At 40.4% G+C, this 23,586-nt stretch overlaps 1 protein-coding gene across 2 annotated transcripts in view; it reads right to left on the bottom strand.

Annotated features, from left to right (window-relative positions):
- INO80D (INO80 complex subunit D) overlaps nt 1-23,586 on the bottom strand; it is a 43,963-nt gene that overhangs the window by 6,850 nt on the left and 13,527 nt on the right. The window contains exons 4-12 of one of the 2 annotated variants that reach the window (XM_084289469.1): nt 21,739-22,487; nt 18,745-18,853; nt 13,262-13,486; nt 11,120-11,229; nt 9,566-9,699; nt 7,967-8,184; nt 7,416-7,573; nt 5,271-6,463; nt 1,747-4,770 (exon numbers count right to left, since the gene is read on the bottom strand). In XM_084289469.1, the coding sequence (XP_084145595.1) occupies nt 5,295-6,463; nt 7,416-7,573; nt 7,967-8,184; nt 9,566-9,699; nt 11,120-11,229; nt 13,262-13,486; nt 18,745-18,853; nt 21,739-22,487 (2,872 nt within the window). In that variant the 3' untranslated portion in view covers nt 1,747-4,770; nt 5,271-5,294. Of the gene's footprint in view, nt 1-1,746; nt 4,771-5,270; nt 6,464-7,415; nt 7,574-7,966; nt 8,185-9,565; nt 9,700-11,119; nt 11,230-13,261; nt 13,487-18,744; nt 18,854-21,738; nt 22,488-23,586 lie in introns of those variants that run through there. The other variant, XM_084289468.1, reaches the window with a different exon arrangement.

The following is a 23,586-nucleotide window of genomic DNA, read 5'->3' as shown; positions in this document are numbered from 1 at the left end:
ATTACATATCACTCACTGTGTTATGAAAAAAGATCTTACTCACTGCTCTGAGAAATATTTCAGGTCATTCTAGCACCCAAAATGCGTGCTATGAATTGCTGGAATCTCTCCTCCTTTTCATTTTACAGTCACATTCTCTCAAGACCAAGCCACAGAAGACTTACTGGTTGGCATGACTTATATTGGAGAAGTATCTGAGAATGGGAGAATAAAAAAAAAAGAATGGTGAAGAATGCAGAGGGGAAGGAAACAAAGGACTGGGGAGAGGGGAGATGGGAGATAAGACAAGCAGCCCACAACACCCCAGTACTAAATGTCACCCAAAAGATCAGAACAACCGTATGATAAGACCAGAAAGACCTAAAGATATGGCTGGTGCATTAGCCCGAACTTATTCCTTCATTTAGTACTTCCATCACCATAGGGCCTTGCAAAAGACCTATACTAGGAGGAGACTCCCCTCCACATGTAATGGCAAAAATACAAAAGCAAAGAGAAATATCCCAGCAGGAAAGCTGCCCAGGCACCCACACAAACGCCTCACTGCAGGTTAAATGGTCAGAAAACAACTCCTGTCACTGTCCCTGCCCTCCAGAGTCTGCAAAAAGTCGACACCAGGACCTGGCTCTGCTGCTGCTGAGCTGGTGCTCATCAGCGCTGCTGAGGCCTAAGGGAAATGCAACAGCCATGCTGCTGCAGTGGGGGGAGTAGCTGGGGCTTTGGATGTGGACCAACAGCACATCCTTTTAACCACTAGGGCCAACTTCTCAGTGAAGACACTTTCACAGGGTTTATTTTACTTCTTCTTGAGACCCTGGCAAGCCAATTCAATTCTAGACTGCATTTAGATGTGGTTACAGCAAACTAAAGCTCCAAAGGGAATTTGGCTACCAGTCTGCATGTTCAGCTGCAGGCCCTTTGCCTCGGCCGTGTCCTGGAGCCAGCTGCATCAGACTGTACGTAACAGCTCACACCAGGGCTTCCAAACTTCTGAACTAACAGCTCCTCCCTCTTCAAAAAAAAAAGCAGCAACTTCCCTTGGCTTCCCTTTCCAGTTATGGATGGCTGTTAATATCTTTTTCCTCGCATTTGTATTTGTGACACCATCTCTGATTTTTACCTAACAGGCTGTAACCTTCAAGGCATTTTTCAATGTCTGCAACTGAGAGGTATGATTGCTCATTTGCTAGCCTGCTGGGTGAAGTGGGACATCTAGCTGTCGCAGTCTTCTCCGCAGGTCAAGAGGCAGACCTACACCTGTACTACCCCTCAGCATTATCAGCATAAATGTTTCACTAACTTCTCTGCCCAAAGATACAGAGAAGCTTGCTACCAACAAAAGAACTAAGCAAGAACCTGAGGGGGACTGGAAGGCAGGAGAGGACAACACAACGCATCTTTTCCATCTTCTTGCATCACAGCAATTACAAGTCCCAAGAACAAATCAACCTTGAGGTATCAAAGTACATACAGCTCCCCTCAAAGTTGGCATGAAATCTTCCTAAGTGAAAGGAAACATCAAAGCATGTCTAACAATGTCTTAGACACCAGGTAAGCATGAGGCTGCTTCTGACCAGCCTCCATACACCATTACATGTCATTCTGTCAGTACTTACACTTTTGTACAGAGACTAATTGAGGTGCTGCTATTAACCAAAACTAATCTTACTGGTATTTTTTTCTAGGCCTCTTCCCCCCCCGCCCCTCCCCTTCTAGTCTTTAAAACTGAAATCTTATGTAAGGAAATTAACTTTTAAGTTAAACTAGCTTTATTCAATTTGTTAACATGTAAAGGACGAAATAGATATTGACCATCTCAAATGAATGGACTGAAATTGCTACACTGACTCTTTGGTGAAAGGGTGATTAGAGTGCTAATTGCTGTACGAGGAGATGATATTCAAAAACCTCTGCAAGTGAGCATGGACTCTGTTAGGGAACCACTTAAATAGCAGCCTTAAGGACTACTTTAACGAGACCTGCAGTGTGTCCCAGAGGAAGAGGTGTGAAACATCTCTGGCTGCACAAACTCTCAAATTGGGTCTCTCATACCCAACGGTAAGATGCTGATTCACTGAACTCTCAATGAGTTGTGTTGGTGTAGAAGCCCACCTGCAGGATTCATCCTGTAAACCTAAGATCAAAACCCCTAATTGCTTGGTAGGCCATACTGGTGGCAGTGACAAAATGGGAGGTGAACCAGGCAAAGGCAAGAGTGGTGGCCCACTTCAGAATTCTGTATCAGACCGGACAGAGGGATTCCTATTTCAAATGTATACAAACAGAAATTTATTTTTAATAGTGCAGCTTTATTGCAAACTTAGTTTGCTCATTGAAAAATGTTACGTAGTCACTTTTCAGGGAAAAGACATCTAAGGATATACAAAACTGAAGTCTAAGTGGGGGAAGAGAGTTGATATCCTAGGCTGCCTTAAAGGAATACAGGTACATAATGGCCATTGATTTCAAATGGGAATTATGAACCCACGTAGCTTTGACAACTTTTAAAATTTCCTGACTAAATCAATGCTTAGGTTAGGAGCTGGATTCTGTTCTGAGTTACAACAGTATAAACACAGTGACCTTAAGCCAAAGAGCAACTTGGAAATTTATACCAATGTCAGCAAGCAGAACTTGACTTTAGGTTCCTCTCCTTCCTTCCCACCCAGCACCTGCTAAGAAAGAGAAATGTAATGTGGGGCAAATTAATCTGCATGAGCTGCAGCTTCATTGGAGAGTTTGATGGGCACAAGAATCATTTCAAAGTCCTGAAACCAATTTAAGAAATTAACATCCTCTGAAATGACATGAATACACAAGCAGATTAAAGAATTAACCATTTGGTATACTAGTTCTCCACTCTTTTTCAGTCAGTCATCCAGAACACATTGAAGAAGGTATATGGACACAAGGAAAATCATTTGCAAATCAAACAGTTGTCTCCTCAACAAAGTGTGGGGAACATAATACAAAAATAAATAAATGCCTTGTCAGATTTGCCTCATTTCACAATACCACTGGGCATTCCTCAATCAGCAGGACAATCACAAGCAGGAATTCATAGGCTTCAATTCAACTTTTTACATGATTTAAAAACATTTAAATGTTACAAACATATTTAAATCACCACTTAAAAATATTCGGCTTATATTATTAAGATCTATTTTACCAAGTATGAAATAAGGACTTCATAACAACAGAAGCATCAAAATCATTTTTGTTTCCTCCACCCACATACACTTGCAACTTCAGACAGGACATACGCATCATCCATACTCCTTTATGTTTAAGGAGGACAGATCTTTCAAGAAATGGGATAGTATGATTGCTATGATAGTAAAAAGACAAGACCTGTCCCATTTAAACTCCATTCCTTAACAAGACGAAAGGAGAGGTTTGGGTCAGAGATTTTGGTATGGGTCTGACTGCTAAAAAATGAATTTCTATACTAATTAAACTTAGTTCAATGATCCCTTGCTCAAACAATGTATTAGGCCTCCCTATAACATGTGCTTGGTATCTCCATTTCCTGGATTAGACTAGGATACATGCAGGTAGGATGTTTTATTGTAAGGTAGAAGGAAATGTCTTCTACAGTCAGAGACTGAAATGTGGATTTTTCTATTCTCTCATCTGCATCTCAGAAACAAACCAAGAAGAAGAGTAGAGACTTACACTAATTAAACAAGTTACTTTTACAGTCCAAGTCAGAGTACAGTAGCAAGTTTGAGCCCTATAAAGTCACAAGCAAACTCCTTTTCTCACTTCCTGATAAAGAGATACAAGCGAACACCTCAGGATTTATGTTGCTGTTATCCCTCGGATTAATAAAATAAATCTAAAAGCTAGTGGACTCCATTCTTTAAGAACTGAAATTGCTACCAAAGAGTCTTAATACTATCTTCGGCAGGTAGGCAGTAAAAGCAGAGCTGTCCTGCAGACAAGAGGAATTCTTATCTCCCTATTTTGCTTTAGAGATTTCTCTTTTGGTTAGCCATGACTACTGATAGGTACCTGCTAGTTCCTTACATACATTCAGCTTCACATACAGAGCATCACATCCCACAAGTGTCTCAAAAACTATATGGCTCCCAGGGGAAAGAAAGCTAACCAAGGAAGTTTCAGTAGCTAGTAATAATTTGAGAAATGCATCCATTTGGAACTTACCAAAGGGTCTGAACTAAACTTGTGTGGATGGGCAGAATACCAACCAAATTCTTCCAGTTTCAGCTGGGAAATACCTGTCAGCCTGTCAGACAAAGAGTCTGGGACAAAGCCACACTTGAAAAGGCAAATCATCAATGCTACAAGGCCACAGTAATTCAGCAAGGGAGGGAATTTCTGCACAGGAATCCTCACTGTACCATGATTCTGTTTAAATCTTTCTGGTTTTCTTTTTTTTTTTTTTTTTCCTCTTTTCTTTTTCCCTGGGCTAACTTTGACATCAGCCTTCAGATTTCTGGGCAACCAGTCAATTGGTCCCCTTGCTGCTCAATGAATTAAAAATCATCATCATAAAAAACAAAAGTCAGCATGCAGTAAGAACAGTGACCAGTTCTGGAAGGGAATAACACCCACTTCTTCACCAAAAGAAAAGGAACTGCTGCTCCCTGCACCCCAAACACACACACACACACACACACGGAGGAGGTCAAGACACTATTTTAAGAAACTGCCAAACTCATCCCGGAACCATGGTCTTGTTTTAGGACTTCAGTGCACCATTCTCAAATCAATGTGTGCAGCCAAGTTTTCAATGCCAGATGCTACCTTTGGAAAAAAAAAGTTGTGTTTTTTTTTTTCTTAAAAAAAAAAAAAAAAAAAAAAAAGAGAGAAAAAATCAAAAAATCAAAATAAAAATCAAGACTTCTGCCCACAGGAAAACTTTCTAGCAGATGCTAAGGGGATGGCAAGCACTGATCCGAACCCTAGGAAACAGTAACATGCATCAGTAATCTGAGGTATCTTCCCATTTCTAGGTCTTACTGCTAAGATCAATTACATCCAGTAACTGTGCTGTATCCTTAAGGAATTATTGGGGAACGGTGAACCTGCCTGCAATAAATGAGCACCGGTGCATAACAAGCACATGTGAACGCTACAGCAAGGTTCACAGGGGGCTAACCCTGGTCAGTACTGAAGCAGGGGTTTTCTTCTTAACCCCATCTTAAGAAAAAAAAAAAAAGAAAAAAAAAAAAGAGAGGACAGAAAAAATAAAGAAAAGGAAGAAAGGAGAAAGGAAAGATAGAAAACACAGGTCCCCCATCTACCTGCACATAGCCAGGCAGACAAGCTCAGTTGGAGGTGGTGAAGGGCGCGGATGCGTTATTGGTACTGGTAGCGGTGGCACCGGTCACTGCGAAGCCCGTGGGAGGAGCTATGGAGCTGTGGCTGGGCTGCAGGTCCTTGGGGATGCCACTGTGGGAGCTCAGCTGGTGCCCAAAGGCTGCGCTGAACTGAGGGAGCTGTTGCTTGGGGGAGGTGGAGGCCATGAGTTCAGCGGAGGCAGGACCCATGCCACTGAAACTGGTCTGCGGTAACCCCGGGAGCACACTGGAGCTGTTGGGGGTCACAGTGGCGAAGGCAGGCTGTGTGGTCTCTGAGTGCGAGGTGGTAGGTGGTGTGGACAGGGAGGTGGACAGGAGGTGTCCATCTGCACCAAGAAGGTTGCTAAACGGAGAGGGGTCCCCAAGATTGACAGGAAGATTTCCCCAGTGAGTTCTGGGGTTGACCACCCCGCTAAGTGGCACATCCAGCTGAGTTGGGAGCAAGTGCTGTGCCATCATGGGCATCTCTGCTGAGAAGGTAGCTGCCAGGTTATCACCAGGAAAGGATGTGGTGTGAGGGGATGTGATATGGTCACTGTAGGGAGACGGCACATGCTCGCTATCATAATGGCTTCCATGGGGTGAGGAGTGTGAATGGTCACTGCTGTATTGCTGTCGTGAGGTGATCAGGTCATCTGCCTTGCTCAGCAGCTGGGCAGGGTGGGGCCTCTGGGAGGCATGGCTGCCATCATGAAGTCCATGAAACTGTCCTGGGAAGGCTCTCTCCCCAAGGCCACTCTGGCTTATCAGAGTGGCAGAAGTAAGGCCGACGTTGGCTGGGGCTGAGAATTGCCCCTGGATCTGCCCTGCCAGGGGCGTAGATGGGTTGGACAAGGTAGCAGAACGGAGCAAGTTCTCATCCAGCTCCAGACCGGAGAAATTATCGTGTACTATACGCCCATTCAACAGCTCCCCCAGATCCGTGTTAACCTCTCGACTCAAAGACTGCATTCCTGGAGCTCCAGCACCTGTAGAGAACACCCCTATCCCTCTATCTGACAGCTCCTGAACTGGCACACCATCTGTCTGTGTAAGTACTCCAATGGTACTCAGGCACTCAAGAGAAGTTACAGCCTGTAGGGCCCGTTCCAGTTCTTCAGCCTCTTCTGTAGTCGGAAGGAGATCTCCATTTTTACCTGCAGAAACAGGGCAACCAGAAATTAGAACACTTATCTCAGGTAAGCCCTACAGTGGTACTCTAAGGATGCAAAGGTACAGAGAGCTCAGTATAGAGCTGCAGTGTATGATAAGCTTCCAGAATGGCTTTGCAGAACAGAGAAAGTTTCCTTCACGAGCATTAACTAGATAAGCAGTGTAAGAAAAACTGGAAATTACACCTTCATCTCCTGTGGAATTCTCCCCTTCCTCTTCCACATACTACAGTGCAAGATACCCCCTGAACTCACTAGATTAAAAAAATCAATGCTGCAATAACACAAGCAGTCCACAAAGTCCCTTCTGTTTACCACACAGCCTCAAATGTACACAATCAGTACAATTTAGGTTAATTTCAAGTCAAACACACACTGATGTCATATCAGATCTGAAAAAGAGCAAAGAAATCATATTCCCCAAGTCTGGGCTGTTCTAATTTCTTTGTTACCTGTGATAGGTACTGAACTTCAGAATCCAGAAATTCATGCACAGTTCTGATCAAAAGCTAGTTTCAAAAATGTGTTTAAAGATTTTATTTTCACTCTCTTCTCCTTTGATAAAAGGCCAACATTGACTGTGATTCCAGCCCCACTCAATGGCAGAAAGATGCCATTACTGTGAATATGCTTGATTAAACTGCAAGGCTGACAGGCAATAAAAATGCAAAATGAATTATTAAAAAGCTAAACCAATTAGGATTTACAGAGCAGTAATTGTAAGAGCAAGCAGTGAACTACACACACCAGCCTTTTTAAAGTCTGGTTTATTTCAGAGCTCACAAACAAACAATAAGGCAGATGCATTCTCCCTTGTCTAGAAGTTATTACCTTTCTGGGAAAGCAAGCAATCCCTCAAAACGTACGTTTCAGAAATACTTGCTTCTTCACAGACTGTGTTCGTGCTAGCGTAGAATAAAGTAAAATAAAATGGTACCTTCAAAGAAATCAAAATCTTGCAAGTCATCAGGCAGCCGTGGCAGGACATCAGAGAAGTCCTCCTGATTCAATTCCAAGTCATGTGGAATGTCTGTAATTTCATTGGCGATATCATCAGGCAGCTCATCAGCACTCAGCTCTGGGGTGGAGGGGCTCCTGTACAGAAAGTACCATTAGTCCTTCGTTCTCAACTTTGATTCCTCCAAATGAAAATTATAAATGCACAGCCAACAGATGTTTCCCCATACTTTTCTTTTAAAATTATATGGAGAAAAAAATGCTTTTAGAAAGTTTACAGTTAGCCTAAAGATTAAATACCCAAGATGTGACATCAGAAGCAAGGCATTTTATCCATCAAATTTAACATTTGCTCAGATCTAAAATTATCCACTCTAAGGTTTTTTCAACAGTCACATGGAGATGTAGCTTCTAGTCCTGAAGCATCTTACTGCTTCAGATGCTGATCAGCACAGCAGCATCACACCTTTCTATGCTCCTTTACAGCTTTCAAGCTAGCAGTGAGCAGAGTGGGGCAGGGCTGCCACTAACCTTATGTGGGGCATCTCTACTGGCAGTGAGACACTGGCGGGCATGGTGAGGTTCCCTTGGGGCACTGCAGGAGGAATAGGTTTCTGGGGCCGGCGTGGGCCTCGCCTTCTCTTCTTCTTATGTTTTTTGGTAAGTGCAGGTGGCTTTGTTTTTTTCCTGGGTTTCCTCTGCTGCTGGTGCTGAACTTTACGGGAGCTGTCCCCTCTCAAGAAATTGTCCTTTGGGAATAAAACAATAGCAACAGGAGAAAATTAAGAACAAATATTACTTTCCTTGCCCCTGGTCATTCCACATATATTTACACATAATGCAAGAGAGATTGCTAAGTTAAACCCGGGCAAGATACACAAAATAAACTGTTTCCTTCCTCACTGATCCCAATGGCAAAAATCACACAGACCAAAACATGAGGTATGGTCAACAGTGTGTAAAGTCACTTAATAAAATCATCATAGCAAACCCTAACCAAATCAGTGCAAAAACTGTAACCTTTGGGTGCATTCCTGTGATGAGGTGGCAATAATGGGTATAGTGCATAGCAGCTGAAACCACCATCCTCAAGCACCCACTGCCATAAAAGAGGGACACCACACTAGGGCTAGGGACTTGTAAAGGGTGTGGGTAAGCAACTGAAGCCTCATTGCTTCTGAAGAGCAACCCACTGGCCAATTACAGAATGAAACAAAACAACATTAACTTTCAGTTGCCGTTATACTGGGGATGGCAGAGGATTTTATCTGCTGCAGAAGTAAACCTTGAGAGACGCAATAAAGATCGCCTGGGAGAGGGGGAACCAGCCTACACAAACCTTTCTGTGCAGCAGAAGCCCTCACGTTTTAACCCAGAAAAGTCAATAATTCACAATTATTGGAGATTAGCAGACAAAAACCATCATCAACAAAAAAAAAAAAATGCAATCCAAAAACAGAACAAACAAAAAGGGCAGTTTTATGCTTACTGCCTTGAAGAAAAGGCAAGGTGTGTGTGTGCGAATTATCTGAAAAGTTTTGTTCTGGAAGACTGAGAGCATAAAAGGTGAGTAGAGGACATCATCTTAATTTGTGTAATCTCTCAACTTGCTGTAGGCCATTACTTTTCCTCTGGGATGCACAGATCCCTGAAGGGGATCAAAGACAACTTTTTTAGTTGCCAAATGGTAAATGAAGAAGCAAAACCATTATCTTTATTCTTGTAATTGTTATCTACACTTCCTCTAGAAAATATTTTGGGCCCTGTATAGTAATGTTGCTTGAGAAGAAATGCTCTGACCATAATACACTCATGCTACATTCAGATCCAATAGCCAGGAATTAGCCCAAAAAAAATGACCACAGGATCTCTCACAAAGATTTCTTATTTCTTGATTCAGAAGAGGAGTCAAATATCTTTCAGTGAAGGATATTCTCATGTGGACTTTATTATATCAACAAAAGTATATAAAAGATTTTTACAACATACTTTACACTAATTGGGAATGTCTTATCCTCTTAAAAAATAAAAATAAAAAGGAATGAACTCTTAAGTTTGTAAACTTGCAGTCTGTCAGGCAAGAGGTCACCCAATACAAAGAAATAATTACATTTTTGGCTTTGTTCTTACCATTTTTTTGGCATGTTCTTCACACAGAGGTGTCTGATGTGTAATGTCAAAAACTGGCACAGAGCACTGTTGACCATCTGCAAACTTGGCTGTGCAACTTGAGAAGAGCTGCTGAGAACGGTTCAATAAGATATCTGTGCATTTCTGCATCAGGAATAACACACAAGGCAACGATGGAGAAACGCCCTTTGATTTATCAATCTGATAAAGATCAGAGCCTTCAACTCTATCTGTCCATAGATGCTATTTTTAATGAGTATCTTAACTTTGTTATTCAAGTTCAAAGCTAGGTAAGTCTCAAACCCAACTTTTAAAGTGAAAAACTGCATTCATGCAGAATGTCTAATGATTTTATTATATATTGAGATAGTTTTATGGAAGCAGCTATTTCACTAATGAGTTCTTAGCAAAAAGAAGCCTTTTCCTGGAGTCTTAATCAATAGATCAATAGTACCAGTTGAAGCAGTGTAGTCAACAGGACTATTTCCTTACAGACTAATGACAATCCTTACTGAAACATTAAAGAAAGACTATTTCTTAATTCAATCTTTTGAGGTACATTCTTGGCATTTATCTTTAGAGCACAGACAAAGAAGTTTCAAGATTCTTCCTGCTACTCTGAAAAAAGATGTGCAATCAGACAGAAAGGTCAAGTAAATCTAAACGTAAGCTCGCTGAGACTTTCTTCAGAAAAATCCCCTGCAGGAGTAAAAATGTTTCTAGTCTTAAAGCAAATCAAACAGATATTTCATTGTGTTTTTTCAAACATTAGAAGTATTCTTTCCATCTTGGAACAGTTCTCAGACTGATTCTAACCTCAACATCACTATGTATGTTCAGAAAATGTTAAAATGTTAAAATGCAAAAAAGAAAAGACAAAGAAAATGGCAAATGCCTGCAGAAGGCAGTCTGGATTGCAGACTTTGACAGAAGGGCCAGAACCAAAAGCCTCCTCATTTTAGGAGAGGAAATTGGACATTTCTTCTTAGTGAAGAAAATGCAGAGGGAACAAAATGGGAATGAATGCAAAAATCACTATTCTTGACTTCTCTACACTACATACACCCACAAACAAGACCTCTTGACCTTAGAAATAAAATAGAATTCTAAATCACAAGGAAAATCCCCAACACAGCTGCACACCATTATACTCTCTCAGAGAGGTTTTTGAACTATTCTGCAGACAACTTTTTTTTTTTTTTTTCTTTTTTTTTTAAGACCTGCAAAAATCCCCTAAGAAAAACAAGGCATTTGTAAACCTAAAAACCTGAAAAGGTGCTGCTGTCTGATAGCAACTGGAACAGATAAGCACTAGTCACTTAAAATACCAAAAACCAAAGGAATTACTCCAACAAAAACCTCCAACAAGTATTCATCTATAAAAAGACAAAGCCTGTAGCATTCTTAAGTATTCCAGGTAAGAGGCAAGCCTGTCTATAGCCTTCAGACTCAAACCTCATATCTAGTGTGCCTCCTCCTTTCTGTGGGGTTCATGCATAGGACAGGACAGATTCCTCTCCTGAATACAACTCTCAAACTTAGTTAAGAGGATACGCTGAAAACAATGCCTGGTGAATGGAAGGGCCTTGTTAGTGCACTGCTCTCCCTTCGAAGTCCCACTACAGGTTGTCGGTTCTGCATCCCTCTGCCTCGCTTGGCTTGTGCTGAAACAAAAGCATAAAAGAGTTTGAAGTCAGAAACGCAGCCTCAGATGGTAATCTAGCATGACTATTCAACTGAATGTAGCACAGTAGAACTAAACTTATAGCACATGTGTGTGTGTGTCATGATCCAGATGGGTGCACACTACTACCACATTCTGAACAGGGATACAGAATAGATGTCGATGACAGGTGAAGGTATGATGCAGTTAACAGGATTATTGTTTATTTCATGGGGCATTAATTGTAATGAGAGGTGCTATGTGCTGCTACCATGTAAGTACTACTACACCCTGCAACAGAGCCCAGAACAGCAGTAGGTGAGTGTCACCACAGGTGACCCTTTAAAATGAGGTCAACCTTCAGAATACGATGTATTGGGTATGCCCACACAGGCAGTCGAGTGCACTTTCAAGCCTGTTCATAAATCAAAACATGCCGAGCATCCCCAGAGCTTACATGCAAGCATGTGCTCAGACAAACTTAGACTGAGCTCTGGAGTGGCAGAGCCTGAGCGTGCTCAACATGGGTAAAAGCTCTCCTCCATCAATGTGCTACAGCCCAATCCACCAGCAGGTGCCCGGAGCTGAGTGTTTGTTCAGCACAGCCTCAGTGCTTTGAGCCTGAACTGCAAGCAGGCGACCAGTCAGCAGTGTGGATGAGTACTGCAAGCGTTACACAGCTCGCTTGGTGTTAGCCTGCTCTCAAGGCATTTGTCACCTTCATGTAGATAAAGCTGGCGGTTCCAGGGCTGAATTTCCCCTCTGTACACGTTGTTTTCTAGGTTGACAAAAAGCTGTCTGTAGCCTGACTGTTTTCATTCAGTCATTACTGTCATCAACTGCACTTTGACCGAGCAAAGTTTTAGTTAGCAATATTACCCCTGTGAAACATTTCATAACTGAAAAGACTGCAGTTACTTAATTCAACCAGAGCAGTGATGACAGACATACCTGGCTTTGCTAGTCTACCCAGAACAACTGAATTTTGTGAGATAAAAGGCCTTAATAATGAAAAACCCAGCAAGTGTTGTCAGTTATGTCGAGGTTTTTACTGTATCTTAAGTTTGTAGACTTTTATGCATCTTCATAAACTAGTCATGTACCTCTACATTACACCTCTGAGCAGCTCTCCCAGCATCACTCCACTTCCCCAGCAATAAACCCTCCACCTGCCACAAACTACAGCCCACTGTTCAGCAACAAGAGCATCCCATGATCAGAATATACCCTCAGCACCCTGCCTGCCTCTCATGTCAGCTCTCCCCACCTCCATAGTCACACACTCTGTAGAGCAAAACCAGAAAACCAAAGGAAACTGCTGGCACCCAAGACGTAACACCAGAGTTCAGACTTACTCTGTCTCTGTACACATATGAATCAACCAACTCTCAGTACACCGAGAGCTGGAGGGATGTTGACATTATCTAGAAAGAATTCCCACAGAAGGTAACCTTCAGAGTTGTTAGAAGATATTTATTTTGTTGCTGAGTTTCATTTAATGTTAGATTGAGTTAAATCTAACAAAAGGCATCAGTTTAAGTTTGATTTGATGGGAAGAGAATTAAGAGGAAGTATTGACTTCATAAAAAACAAAACAAACACAAAAAAAACTGCTGTCTGAAAAAAGAAACCTATTGAAGCAGGGAACTAAAGAACCAGACTGGTCACGCTCTAAAGAACTGAACTTATTAAAGTACCAGATATTTGTAGCTAGCCAAAATACATAGATTAACTAACAACAGTAAATTTTAGCAGGACACTAACTTCTCTCATGACATTTCAGAAGTCAGGCCCAGCTACAACTGAACAAACAATCCACATTTTAGAACAAAAAGCTGAAAAATGCCTGTCTGCATGGAAAATACTGTATGCCATGTTTATTTTACCCTGCAGGCAGGCATTTATATGCCATGGCTGTTCTTCCTTGTGCATGCCTACCAGTTTCACAGTTCAACATTTCAGCTGCTAGATACTCTGCCCATCTTTGTCTTGCCCTGACCCTGGCTTACTGCAGTCACACAGGAAGGTCTAACCTGGTACGAGCACAGGTCGCTCTCCGGAGCTCTTGTATCAGTTGCCCAGCACGCTCCGGCTCTCTGCTGGCCGCCTGCAGCAAGGCTTTCCGGAGTGTGTGCCGGCATTTCTTCTGACGGGATTCTGCCCGCTCCAGGCGGCAGAGGTGCTTGTATTTCTGCTGAAAGTAAGTGCAAAGTCTGGTCACCCTGGAACTCCTGTCATCTGCATTGTCATCATTGGACCTGGAGGAGGGGAAATAAAAACAGGTGGGCTTTAAGTTTTTGTTTTTTTTAAGGAAGTTGATCTGTCAGTTTAATAGAACTTTAAGTTGGTGTCCATCTTCTAGTCCCACAGACATGCACAGGCTGGTATGAAGCAGGGATGCTTGAGAAAGGGTAAGAGCAAGATCCTTTTTGAATTCTAAAGGTACTTACCCTTCTTAGTATGTCATTATTAGAGATTACATCAATTTATCATCAAGTCTGACACATTTAAATGTCTGGAGCCTGCTGTTCAAAAAAAAAAATCTATACTGTTAACCTTTATTTACTGTAAATGTCTCAGCAAATGAGACAAACTCTTAAATCAAAGTGCAATTAATGGAGAAGATAAGGGTGGGGAACTATGTAGTGGAAATTTATTGAAGAAAGGTCATGTGGAGATGATAGTCAAATTCTAACAAGTACCAAAACTGCTGACCTTTACCTTTTCCAATTCCTCTTACTTTGCCAGGCAGTGTTTTCCCTTCTAAACCAAAATACACTCATACAGCCAGCATGAGGCTCTACATGCTCACTCCTTCTCACACTAGATATATACCAATGACATGCCCACAGCTGTAATGGAGTTACTTCAGCCTTCTTCTTAAGAAGTGTTCAGAAAGCATCTCTCAATTTTATCAAACTCAGCCCTGCAACTTTCATAGTCAAATGAACCTGGACTGATATCCCAGTCCCATCACAGTCAACTGCAAAAATGATGTAGGGGACAACACCCAAACAGGACCAAAGTCCCCATAATTCCACCAAACTGTTTCTGAGACAGTTAAAAAAAAAAAAAAAAAAGTGGGGGGAGAGTGATTTAAGTACCAGTGACTACTCTCTAAGGAGATTTTAAGACAGTTGATGTAGCTTTCCCCTTGCTCCAAGGTTAAACTTGAGTTATCCTACAGCCACAGAGAACTAATTAATGTTTAATTCCAAAGTTACTGAGGAGAAAATCAGACCAGTGCTAAGCAATGATCAGAAGGAGGACTGGTCCCACTCTTTGTTTGCTTCAGAAAGCCTTTCCCATTTATCTTGGCTTTCTGAATGTCCAGGCACATATCAACAAGGCTATCAAAACCATGTCAACATGTTCGTAAAAAAAAAAAAAAAAAAAAGAAAGAAAAAAAAAATCAGCAAAAAGAATGAAATTATCACTGGGACTTGTTAAAACAGCAGGGTCCCTGAAGCTGCCAAGCAGTCCTACACACCAAGCACTCGTTTGCAGAAGGATGCTCTTGTTCCCAGAGCAACGGAGTGAGCTGAGGCTAAGCGAGGCAGACTTTGTTCAGTTCTTCCTTTAAGTTTTTTCTTATAGAAATGAGGAATGTTTTACTAACTTTCCCATCTGTAAAACAATTGGAGGGCAGGGGTGAGAAAACAAATCCAAACAAATGAAACAAATCCAATCCTCCTAAGGTTCATACTGCAGGGCTTGGCTGGTGTGACTGAGTCAAGTGACATCCAAACCTGCACACGGCAAGGCAGACCACAACTGGCTGATAGCAGAAGGATGCAAAATACCAGCTGCGATATTTAGCAAATAAACTAAGATCCAGAAAAGCAGACAAAACAGCTGTCCCTGAAAGGCAATATGAGTAAGACCTACTTTCCTTTGTGGAAAATCTTATTCCATACACATGCAGGCTAAATTTAAGAATCTATTTAAAAAAGACTGGCCACAAAAACTCCACATGAGCAAACACTGCCTGGGCATAAACACACATTTTTTTTAAAGTTTTATGTAAAGCCAACTATACATTTTGCCTGTTAAAATAGATTACAGATTATTTTCAAGAAATGCAAATTGCAAGTAATTAACCTCTGGAATAAAATGCTAAGCAGTAAACATAACCTGTTAAAAGTGTTTAATGTATGCAATATTTAAAATATTGAAGAAGAAAATACACTTTTAAGCTCTCTTAGGAAAAAACGCCTACTGGGAAAACAACAACATCAAAAACCCACAGCCTGATTAGAAAAGTTTAATTATGTACTATTTATAAAGTTTTTCCTTCTTTTAATGTATTAAAAGAAAGCAAAAATATGGACGGGGTCAGTTACACATAGATAGGTCTAGGGTCTTAAATGTTTTGCTATCTGCTCTGGGACAAATTACTTAAAGAACTTTGCAGACATATTAATTTAAAATATGGTTATAAAAGTTAATTTGTAATTAAGAAAGGAATATTCCTTAGGAAAAAAAGTGTTTCATTTTTTGAGGGAAAAGTGTTTTTCAATGCAAATTTGAGACCTCTGACCTGCCTCTCATTGAAATAGACAGAAGTCATGGTATTTTAATGCATTTTGAACTGAAATTTATGAGATCATTTTAAAAAGCAAGATTAAGATATATATGCAAGACAGAAAAAAATCGTGCTTGCAACAAACAAGGATTTATTTCAAGGCTAACAGCTTCTAGAAGTCTATTCTGAATTTTGTTTCCAGGCCAGTTAGGTTAACCAAAACATATTTATTTGCAGGTTCAAAGAGACCTAAAAATAGCACAATGACACTTTTTTTTTTTTTTGTCCTAGGCAAGTATTGAAACCGAAAGATACTTTTTACTGCCGTCTGTTTATAAACAAGTTTACCAACTTCTATTTAGCCTATTCTCTTAAGGGGCATATATGATTTTTGAAGTACAATTTAACGTGTGGCATTTCATTTTTTAAAAGAAAACTCAAAATGCATGCAAATGATCTGATAAATAATCCAAAAAGCTTCTTCACAACCCTTCCCTTTAAGGCTGTCACGTGTAAACATCAAGGGAATTCTTGCTGACTTCATGAAGAAAACAAAGGCAGCGCAACGCAGCAAAAGGGTAGAGCGAGCAGGCAGGCATGGTGACAGCGCCGTCAGGGGAGCAGGAGAGCAGGCTTTCCTTTAAAGCTGTTTGTTTTCCAGTACTTTCTGAGCTATAAGACCCTGTGCTGGAATCACCTGGGGGGCACCCTCCTCTCTGGCTGCAGGGAACAAGTCTCATTCCCCCACTGATGCCAGTGTCCCCGCCAGCCCGCTGCCTGCGGCCAGCCTCGCGCCATCACTCCCACTGAAACGCCCGCGCATGCCTCCAAGGAACCCTTTTTAAAAAATAAAATATTGAAGGCAAGAAGAGTGAAAGCAAGCGTTTGGCCTGTGTTTCCACAGATGATGGCAACAGCATGAATTTTATAGATTAAAAGGGCCAGAAGGCAAGCGTACTCAAAACATATTCCTGTTTGTTTAAGCATTAATTTTAAACCAATCTGGGGATTTTCTGAGAGTTTAGGAGCCACTACGGTATCTCATAAGAAGTCCAACAAGAAGTCAGAGGATTCTGTCCATTATCACCCAACCAAAAATGCTGAAAACACCCTGTCCGATAATGCAGAAATGAGCTGTTCGCTTTCTTCTTCTAATCTGCTCTGAGAAGCATCCCTCCTGCTATCTTCCACGGAGTCAAATGGAAAAGGACCACAAGAGAAGACACAAATGAAAAAGCAACTATCTTTTAACCAGCTTTGCTATGGAAAACAGTAAGTAAATATCCAAAGAAATAGTTTGAACTAATTCATCTTCAGCAGCGGACAGACTATAGTGCAAAAATGTCGAAGTAAAACATTTCAGGTAATAACATCCTCTACATAAGCTTGTAGAAGAGAAATAAAAGTTTTAAAAGGCTAGCATCAAGTGAACACGTCTGTGTTTATTCATAAACAAAACTAGGAAAGCTGCTGAAGAGCTAATACTGGGCAGACTGATTGAAGCACAAAAGCAGCTAGTACTATACAAAAATGTATCCATCGTGATCAGTTAACAAAGTGTTTAATTGAAATGCATAAAATGATAGAATAGAACAGAAAATGTCAAGACAAGGTATCAGTGTGTGAAAACAAGGAAGAATTCAAAGGAAGTTAAGACAAATAGAAGACAAAACACACACAGATGACCTTTAGAAGTTGATGAAAAAAGAGGGATCTGTGGAAGAACCAGATCAAATGTCAAAGAGAAAAGAGTCATTTGATAGATATATCTGCTTTGAAAATTATCTGTGATTTAAAAGATGAACTGAAATTTTGTTCATGTTTCCCCAAAACATTTTGGTTCAGAAGTTACCTTTTAAGTACAAATAATGTTTGTAGGAGTTCACTCTCTGACTACTGATTCCCTAAAACCAGTGGTTTTTCGTAACTGCAGAAATCCTTTCTTCTAAAGAAGAAAAGTTAAAAATCTACACCCTGCTACTAAGCTTTGATTCGCTAAAGGCTCTCAGTACTTACTATCTTGGTACCTGTCTTGTTAACTGAGATACAGCTCTCTTGTTCACCTTGTGGACAATCTTTAGAGATGGCTAGAAGTTCTGGTGAGTTTCAGGATTTCCAGTTAATCATGAGAATAATGATGTTAAATGTTACTTAACTGTGATATTTAAAGACTAAACAAATGGAAGAGAGATGTACTATCAGAAAGTCCATTTACACAGGGAAAGAGAACCCTGTTATAGAAACCACAGTCAAACCTTACTGAGATCCCCATTACCTTTCGTTATCAGTTTCTTTACAATACCATGCTCAGCATGATTTGCTTTATTAATGTAAATTTAAAGGTGCAAAGTTAGAGACATGTATTATCATATCCTGGTGTAAGTCTCATGGTTTATCAGAATAATTATAACACTGCATGTCTTTCCACATCAGCTGCTAATACTTGCTCTGTTTATCCCTTCAGTCACATCACTTCCTTGCAGTGCTCCGAAATATTTGACAAAGGTTTATTCAACACTTATTAATTAATAAAAGAAATACTATGCCCTTTTTAAAAAAAAGACACATTAAAGCAAATATCCTACCCAATTACCATAAGGAGTAATAAGTAAAATACAGCAGGTTTACTACAAACCAAGCACAACTCCCCCCACTTAGTTACAATTCAGGAAACATCTCTACTCAGCAAGGAACACAAGTTCATGAATAAACTTCAATACACTCAATTAAATTTAGGCAAATAACCTTGAAATTTTTTCCTGGTGTATCCTAATAGCAGACTGCACAAAGGTCTCTAAGTTAGGTGAAAGCTGGGACTGAAGATGGAAAGCTGTTTTGCAGCTCTTACAAATAAATGATTCAAACAATCCTTTGTCTCAGCAAAGGACTTAAACGGGTGCTTAGGGGCCAGTGCCTCCACACACAGTAAAGCTCACATTTTCATGATTTACTGCATCAAGGCCAACATGAATACTGAAGAATCATACTCACTCATGTCTTTCATAGCCGAGGCTTTCTCGGATAGACCATGCGACCTGGTAAGGGGAGGTTTGCTCTGAATCCTCGAACTCTTCTCCACTGTCTTCAGACCAATCCAGCCCTAAGAGAATTGAAAACATGAAAGCTCGATGAAAAGCATATCCACCTCACACAACTCTCTGAGCAACCTATGGCATAAAGGACAGATGTGTAGTATAGTTGCAAACAGAATTATGCTTCATTTAACATATAACTTCATCAATTACACTGGAAAGTTATTGTAGCAGCTTCATTGTGGTATGCAAATGTCATGCACTATTTTTTTATTATTATTTTTTTTAATATTTTTTCCAAATTTAAGTTTTCCTTTTAAAATTCTTTTTGGCCATAAGCAGTGAAAGCAAAATCACCAGCTTTCTTGCCTACAGAAAATATTACAGCTTCTGTAGCAAGCACATGGAATCTTTAGAGATGAGGTAAGAGAGAAGTCCCTGCCACAAAGAACTGACAGCCTGGTAATTTTTAACGCTATATGATCTAAATAGGTCAATTCCACTTCTGTTTATATTCTGACCGCTGCTCAGAGCCAAAACACTTGGAGAATAGGAAAACTAAGACAGAGCAGCATGGACAAAGAGAGATAAGGAGCTACGCAGGATGTTCCTCTGCTCAGTCTTTGTAATTGCTTGCAAATGCATATATTAGCAGGAAAAGAAAACTATAAAGATATGTGAACATAGGAACATAGACACAGAGTGGCATGCTTTTGCTTTATGATGATACAATAGGATCAACTCATTGTATGCACCAGGAACCTCTGTTAGACAAACTAGCTGAACTCTGTTTCTGGCTTTCCTGTTAAGTTCTCAGGTGTAAAATTTTAGCTGAAGCATCATCTTTTGCATTTTTTCCTACTCTCTTTCCCCCACATCCAACGATACTCTTGGCAATCTCTTGCCGTTGGTGGGATAAAAGTCCTGTAGCCACATTTACAAGCCATCGTTATTGCTTTTTCACTTCCTTGTGTGCTCCTTGAAAATGGAGCAGCAATTTGGACAGAATTAAGGAGAAGAATTTTTGCTGAAAATACAACAAATATCTCTATCTGTGACAATTCTGAAGTCAGATGCTTTCAATTTGGGAAACACATCAGTACTTGGTCACCTACTTTCCAAGTTAGAGACATACATACACATTTGAAAACAATCATCAGGAGCCCCTCCAACATTTAGACACGAACACTAATCAGAAATATCAAAATCCCTGTTTTTCAGTAATATGAAGCACTGAAGACTGCAGCTACATTAATATCCAGTAACACGCCTCTAATAGCAAGTACACATAAAACTAAGTGCATCTCTTTAAAGATTCTGTGCAGCCATCTCTAGTGCTACTCCATCATTAAACAAATCCTAAAATTTTCTGAACTGGCTTAACTAGTCTTTAATATTAAGGCATATTGTGAGGAAGTAACACATATATTTTCCTGGTCTGCCTTGTTTAATACGTGAATTCTGTTACTTTGCCAGATATGAGTGTTCAAAGCGTATATATTCATTTTCACATTTATTGTAGCATGGTATTTGCATAACTCTACATTTTTAGGTCTAATCCATTTTTCTACTAAGCCTCTTTTTTTTGGGAAAACATATTCCATTCAGTGCAAACATCACTTGAGAATGTAAAACACTAAACGCAGAAAGTGATCTTTCTCAAGACACAGGTCACTTTTTAAGCTATTTGGGTCTGTGACACTTGAAAGTGCCTCTAGAGTTGCCATTCCACAGAAGACCTGCATTACACAGAGGACCATCATACAGGATTTCTGAAGAACAATGTCCTTTAGAGAATGCTATGGGATGCTAATTATCTTCTAAACAAATAGTCAAGCTATCCCATGAGTGCCAAAGTGCAGATCTTAACTGCAAATTAAAAAAGGTTAATTGAAATAGCAAAAATTACAGATGTTTGCAATGAAATTAGATGTGATATGAAGTACTTCCAACTTATTTGAAGTCTTAAAAAAATATATCAACACCCACAAACGCATCATAAATGGCATTCCTGCTCTAATATCAAACACTGACCTCTATTTACCTTTTTCCTATCAACATTTAACTTGTTAGGAAAATACAATGTAAAACTAAGCAGAAAAGTATGGTAACTTTGGAGAATGAGGGAGACGTTAAGGACAGCTAGGTGTACCTAAGTCTGCATTCATAGTCAGACAAATAAGCCCTAAGGTCAGCTGCCTTTTTTGAAGCTTCATAGAGCACTACAGCCACAGCAGCAGGTTGGCTATTTCCACTTACAATTTTGCAAGCAGCAATTGATTAGCATGGTTTCCAGATAATAAGGAAGGAGGAGACTATTTCTGCACTGATATGCAGACAAGACTCCACCTCTCCAATTACCTGTGTAACGGCACTGCTTTCCTGCCTGGCACAAAGACAGCCTTGGGCTTTTGTTAGCCAAGTTCCACATATGAACAGGCCCAGTCAAGAGAAACTCTCTTGTGCTCCAATTTTCCTAGCCACATTAATCAGAAATTTAGATCTCCACAGAATGATGGGTCAATCTCCATACTTTTACTAGCACTTATTTTGTAATCTGCACTTGTCATATATCTAACATTCAATCTAACCTTGTCTACCCATGTAAGTACAGTCTGCACTACACTTTTACTACTGCAGTTGCAAACTGTCTATACAGTGCCTATGCCATCAAGCAATGTTTTTCTATACCTCAGCTTGATTTCTCAAACAGTTAACGGACCATTAAGAAGAACAAACAATTAAAATATCATAAATCATATATGGTAGGTCCAGGCATTCCCTTCATAGAGAACAGGGCTAAAGAAAACATCAAGAGTTCAGGTTTATTTCGTAAGGAACACATGTGAAAGCAGGACGGAGCTAGGAAGACATTCCTCTTTTGTGTTTTGGTCTCAGGTTAAAAAAAAAAAAAAAAAAAAAAAAAAAAAAAGTGCATTTATTATCTACCCACCTAGATGTGGAAACAGATCAGTGTCCAGCTGCTGTTTTCGAGTGCACAGTTTCACCAGTCTCTGTAGCCGGCTCATGCAGGATGAGTGTGGAGAGAAGGCTGTGGCTTTCATTAGGACCCGATCAGTCCTCGGAGGGTCCGTGACCGGAGCCCTAGCAGGTGGCAGGAGGGGCAGAGGTCTCTTGTTAGACAACTGCCGGGCTTGTGCTATAGTGTGTGTGGTGGGTGCCACTCCCTGCATTGGTAGGCTGGTGTTCGGAGGTTGAGGTGACTTGCAGACTAAGCCCTGCTGTAGCCCTGTCGGCTTTAACGAAGCTGATGAAGGTGGCAGATGGGAGTGCTGCTGCTGCAGAGGCTGCTGCTGCAAAGGTGCAGGAAGGGGGCTAAAGTGCTCTTGGCGAACTTTTAAAATCTCTGTCTCTCTCTGGCGCTGCCGGTTTTGAGCCAACTTGCTCTGCAACTTTTTCCTCACCGTTGCCCCTTTCTTTAGGTCATCATCCTCCTCGTTGAAAGCAAAGGGGTCTTCTAGTTCTGCCTCCAGGTAGTGGAGAGGAAGCCTAGCCCCTGGAGGGGAGAGGGACATCCCATCCAGCCCATTGGGCATCTTCAAGGCCAAGGTGGGCACTGTCAGACTGAAGGCCATAGTATCCATCTGATGCCTGACCTTCACCTCCTCTATGGGATCATTCTTTTTCTTCCTCTCCTTTTTCGGTATAAAGCCAAGTACCTGCAGATGGCTGTTGCAGTACCTTTGAAAAGGAAAAGCAGACAGTTCTTAATTCAGTTCTTGTAAGGAAAACCTGAAGAAAACAGTCCACTAAGGGGAAACCCACATACAACATGAAAAATTAATGAAAACACAAAAGATTTTATAAAAAGTGTACACAATCACTTCTAATACAACAGATAATTGTGGTGTTCCCAACCTACAGCTGAAAATAAACTTTTACAAGTGACAATTTGAAATCTTAAGATATAGAAGCATTCACTGGTTATTCATTATAGGAGATTCACACACTGTATGCAAAATATTTACTCTCTAATAGGGAAAATACTCACAAAACACAGTGAACAAAACAAACGGCCTGATACAAACACGGTAAGAACTCAAGTCATTAATTCTGATCATACAGAGCCATTTCAAAAGCTCCTACGAAAGACTACAGGGAAGAATACTTCTTTCATTTGGCTGTCCTTTCATTGGAAGTAGTTAGCATTTTCATCAACACTCACATCATTCTTATGAATCCCAATTGTAGCAGGAAGCAGTTTCGCACAGGGACAATCTCGCTGGAGATACCTTCTCCAGAAGGGTCACTACTTGCTCTTCGTGAACAAGTAGCTTAAATATTAAGCCCTGTTATAGTAATTTAACATAACAATTTTGTAGCCAGAGGATTAGCTGAATGTTCTTCAAATAAAAATTCAGTTTAAAAGAAATTCTCTGTTCTTGGAAAATATTTACAAAATGCCAGCAGTATGTATACATACAATCCACAAACACAGACTTCAAGCTTCATCTAATACAAAAATCTTTTAATATAATATTATCTTTTTTAAAAAATGAAAGCCTTTAGTAGTTTGTTACAATTTATAGACTCAGATAACATACTAAGAAGTAAACAATTTTTGTCTGGTTAAAACAAGCGGGTGTTAGGAATACAATAATCACAATCTGATCCTTTTCCTGCCTCTGCAGAATGCCCTCAGCAATCAGGCTTCTGCCCTTGCAGGATCCTATTTACAACCTGCAGCTTACAGCTGGAAACAAAGATATGAGGAAAGACTGATGTCTATATCATGGTATTTATGGACAGGATAAGGGAATATCCATGTAAGTATTCTGAG

Source organism: Netta rufina (genome assembly GCF_964035555.1).
Source record: "Netta rufina genome assembly, chromosome: 6".
Lineage (NCBI taxonomy): Eukaryota > Metazoa > Chordata > Aves > Anseriformes > Anatidae > Netta > Netta rufina.
The sequence above is the reverse complement of the archived record's forward strand: the minus strand, read 5'-3'. Positions and strand labels throughout refer to the sequence as shown.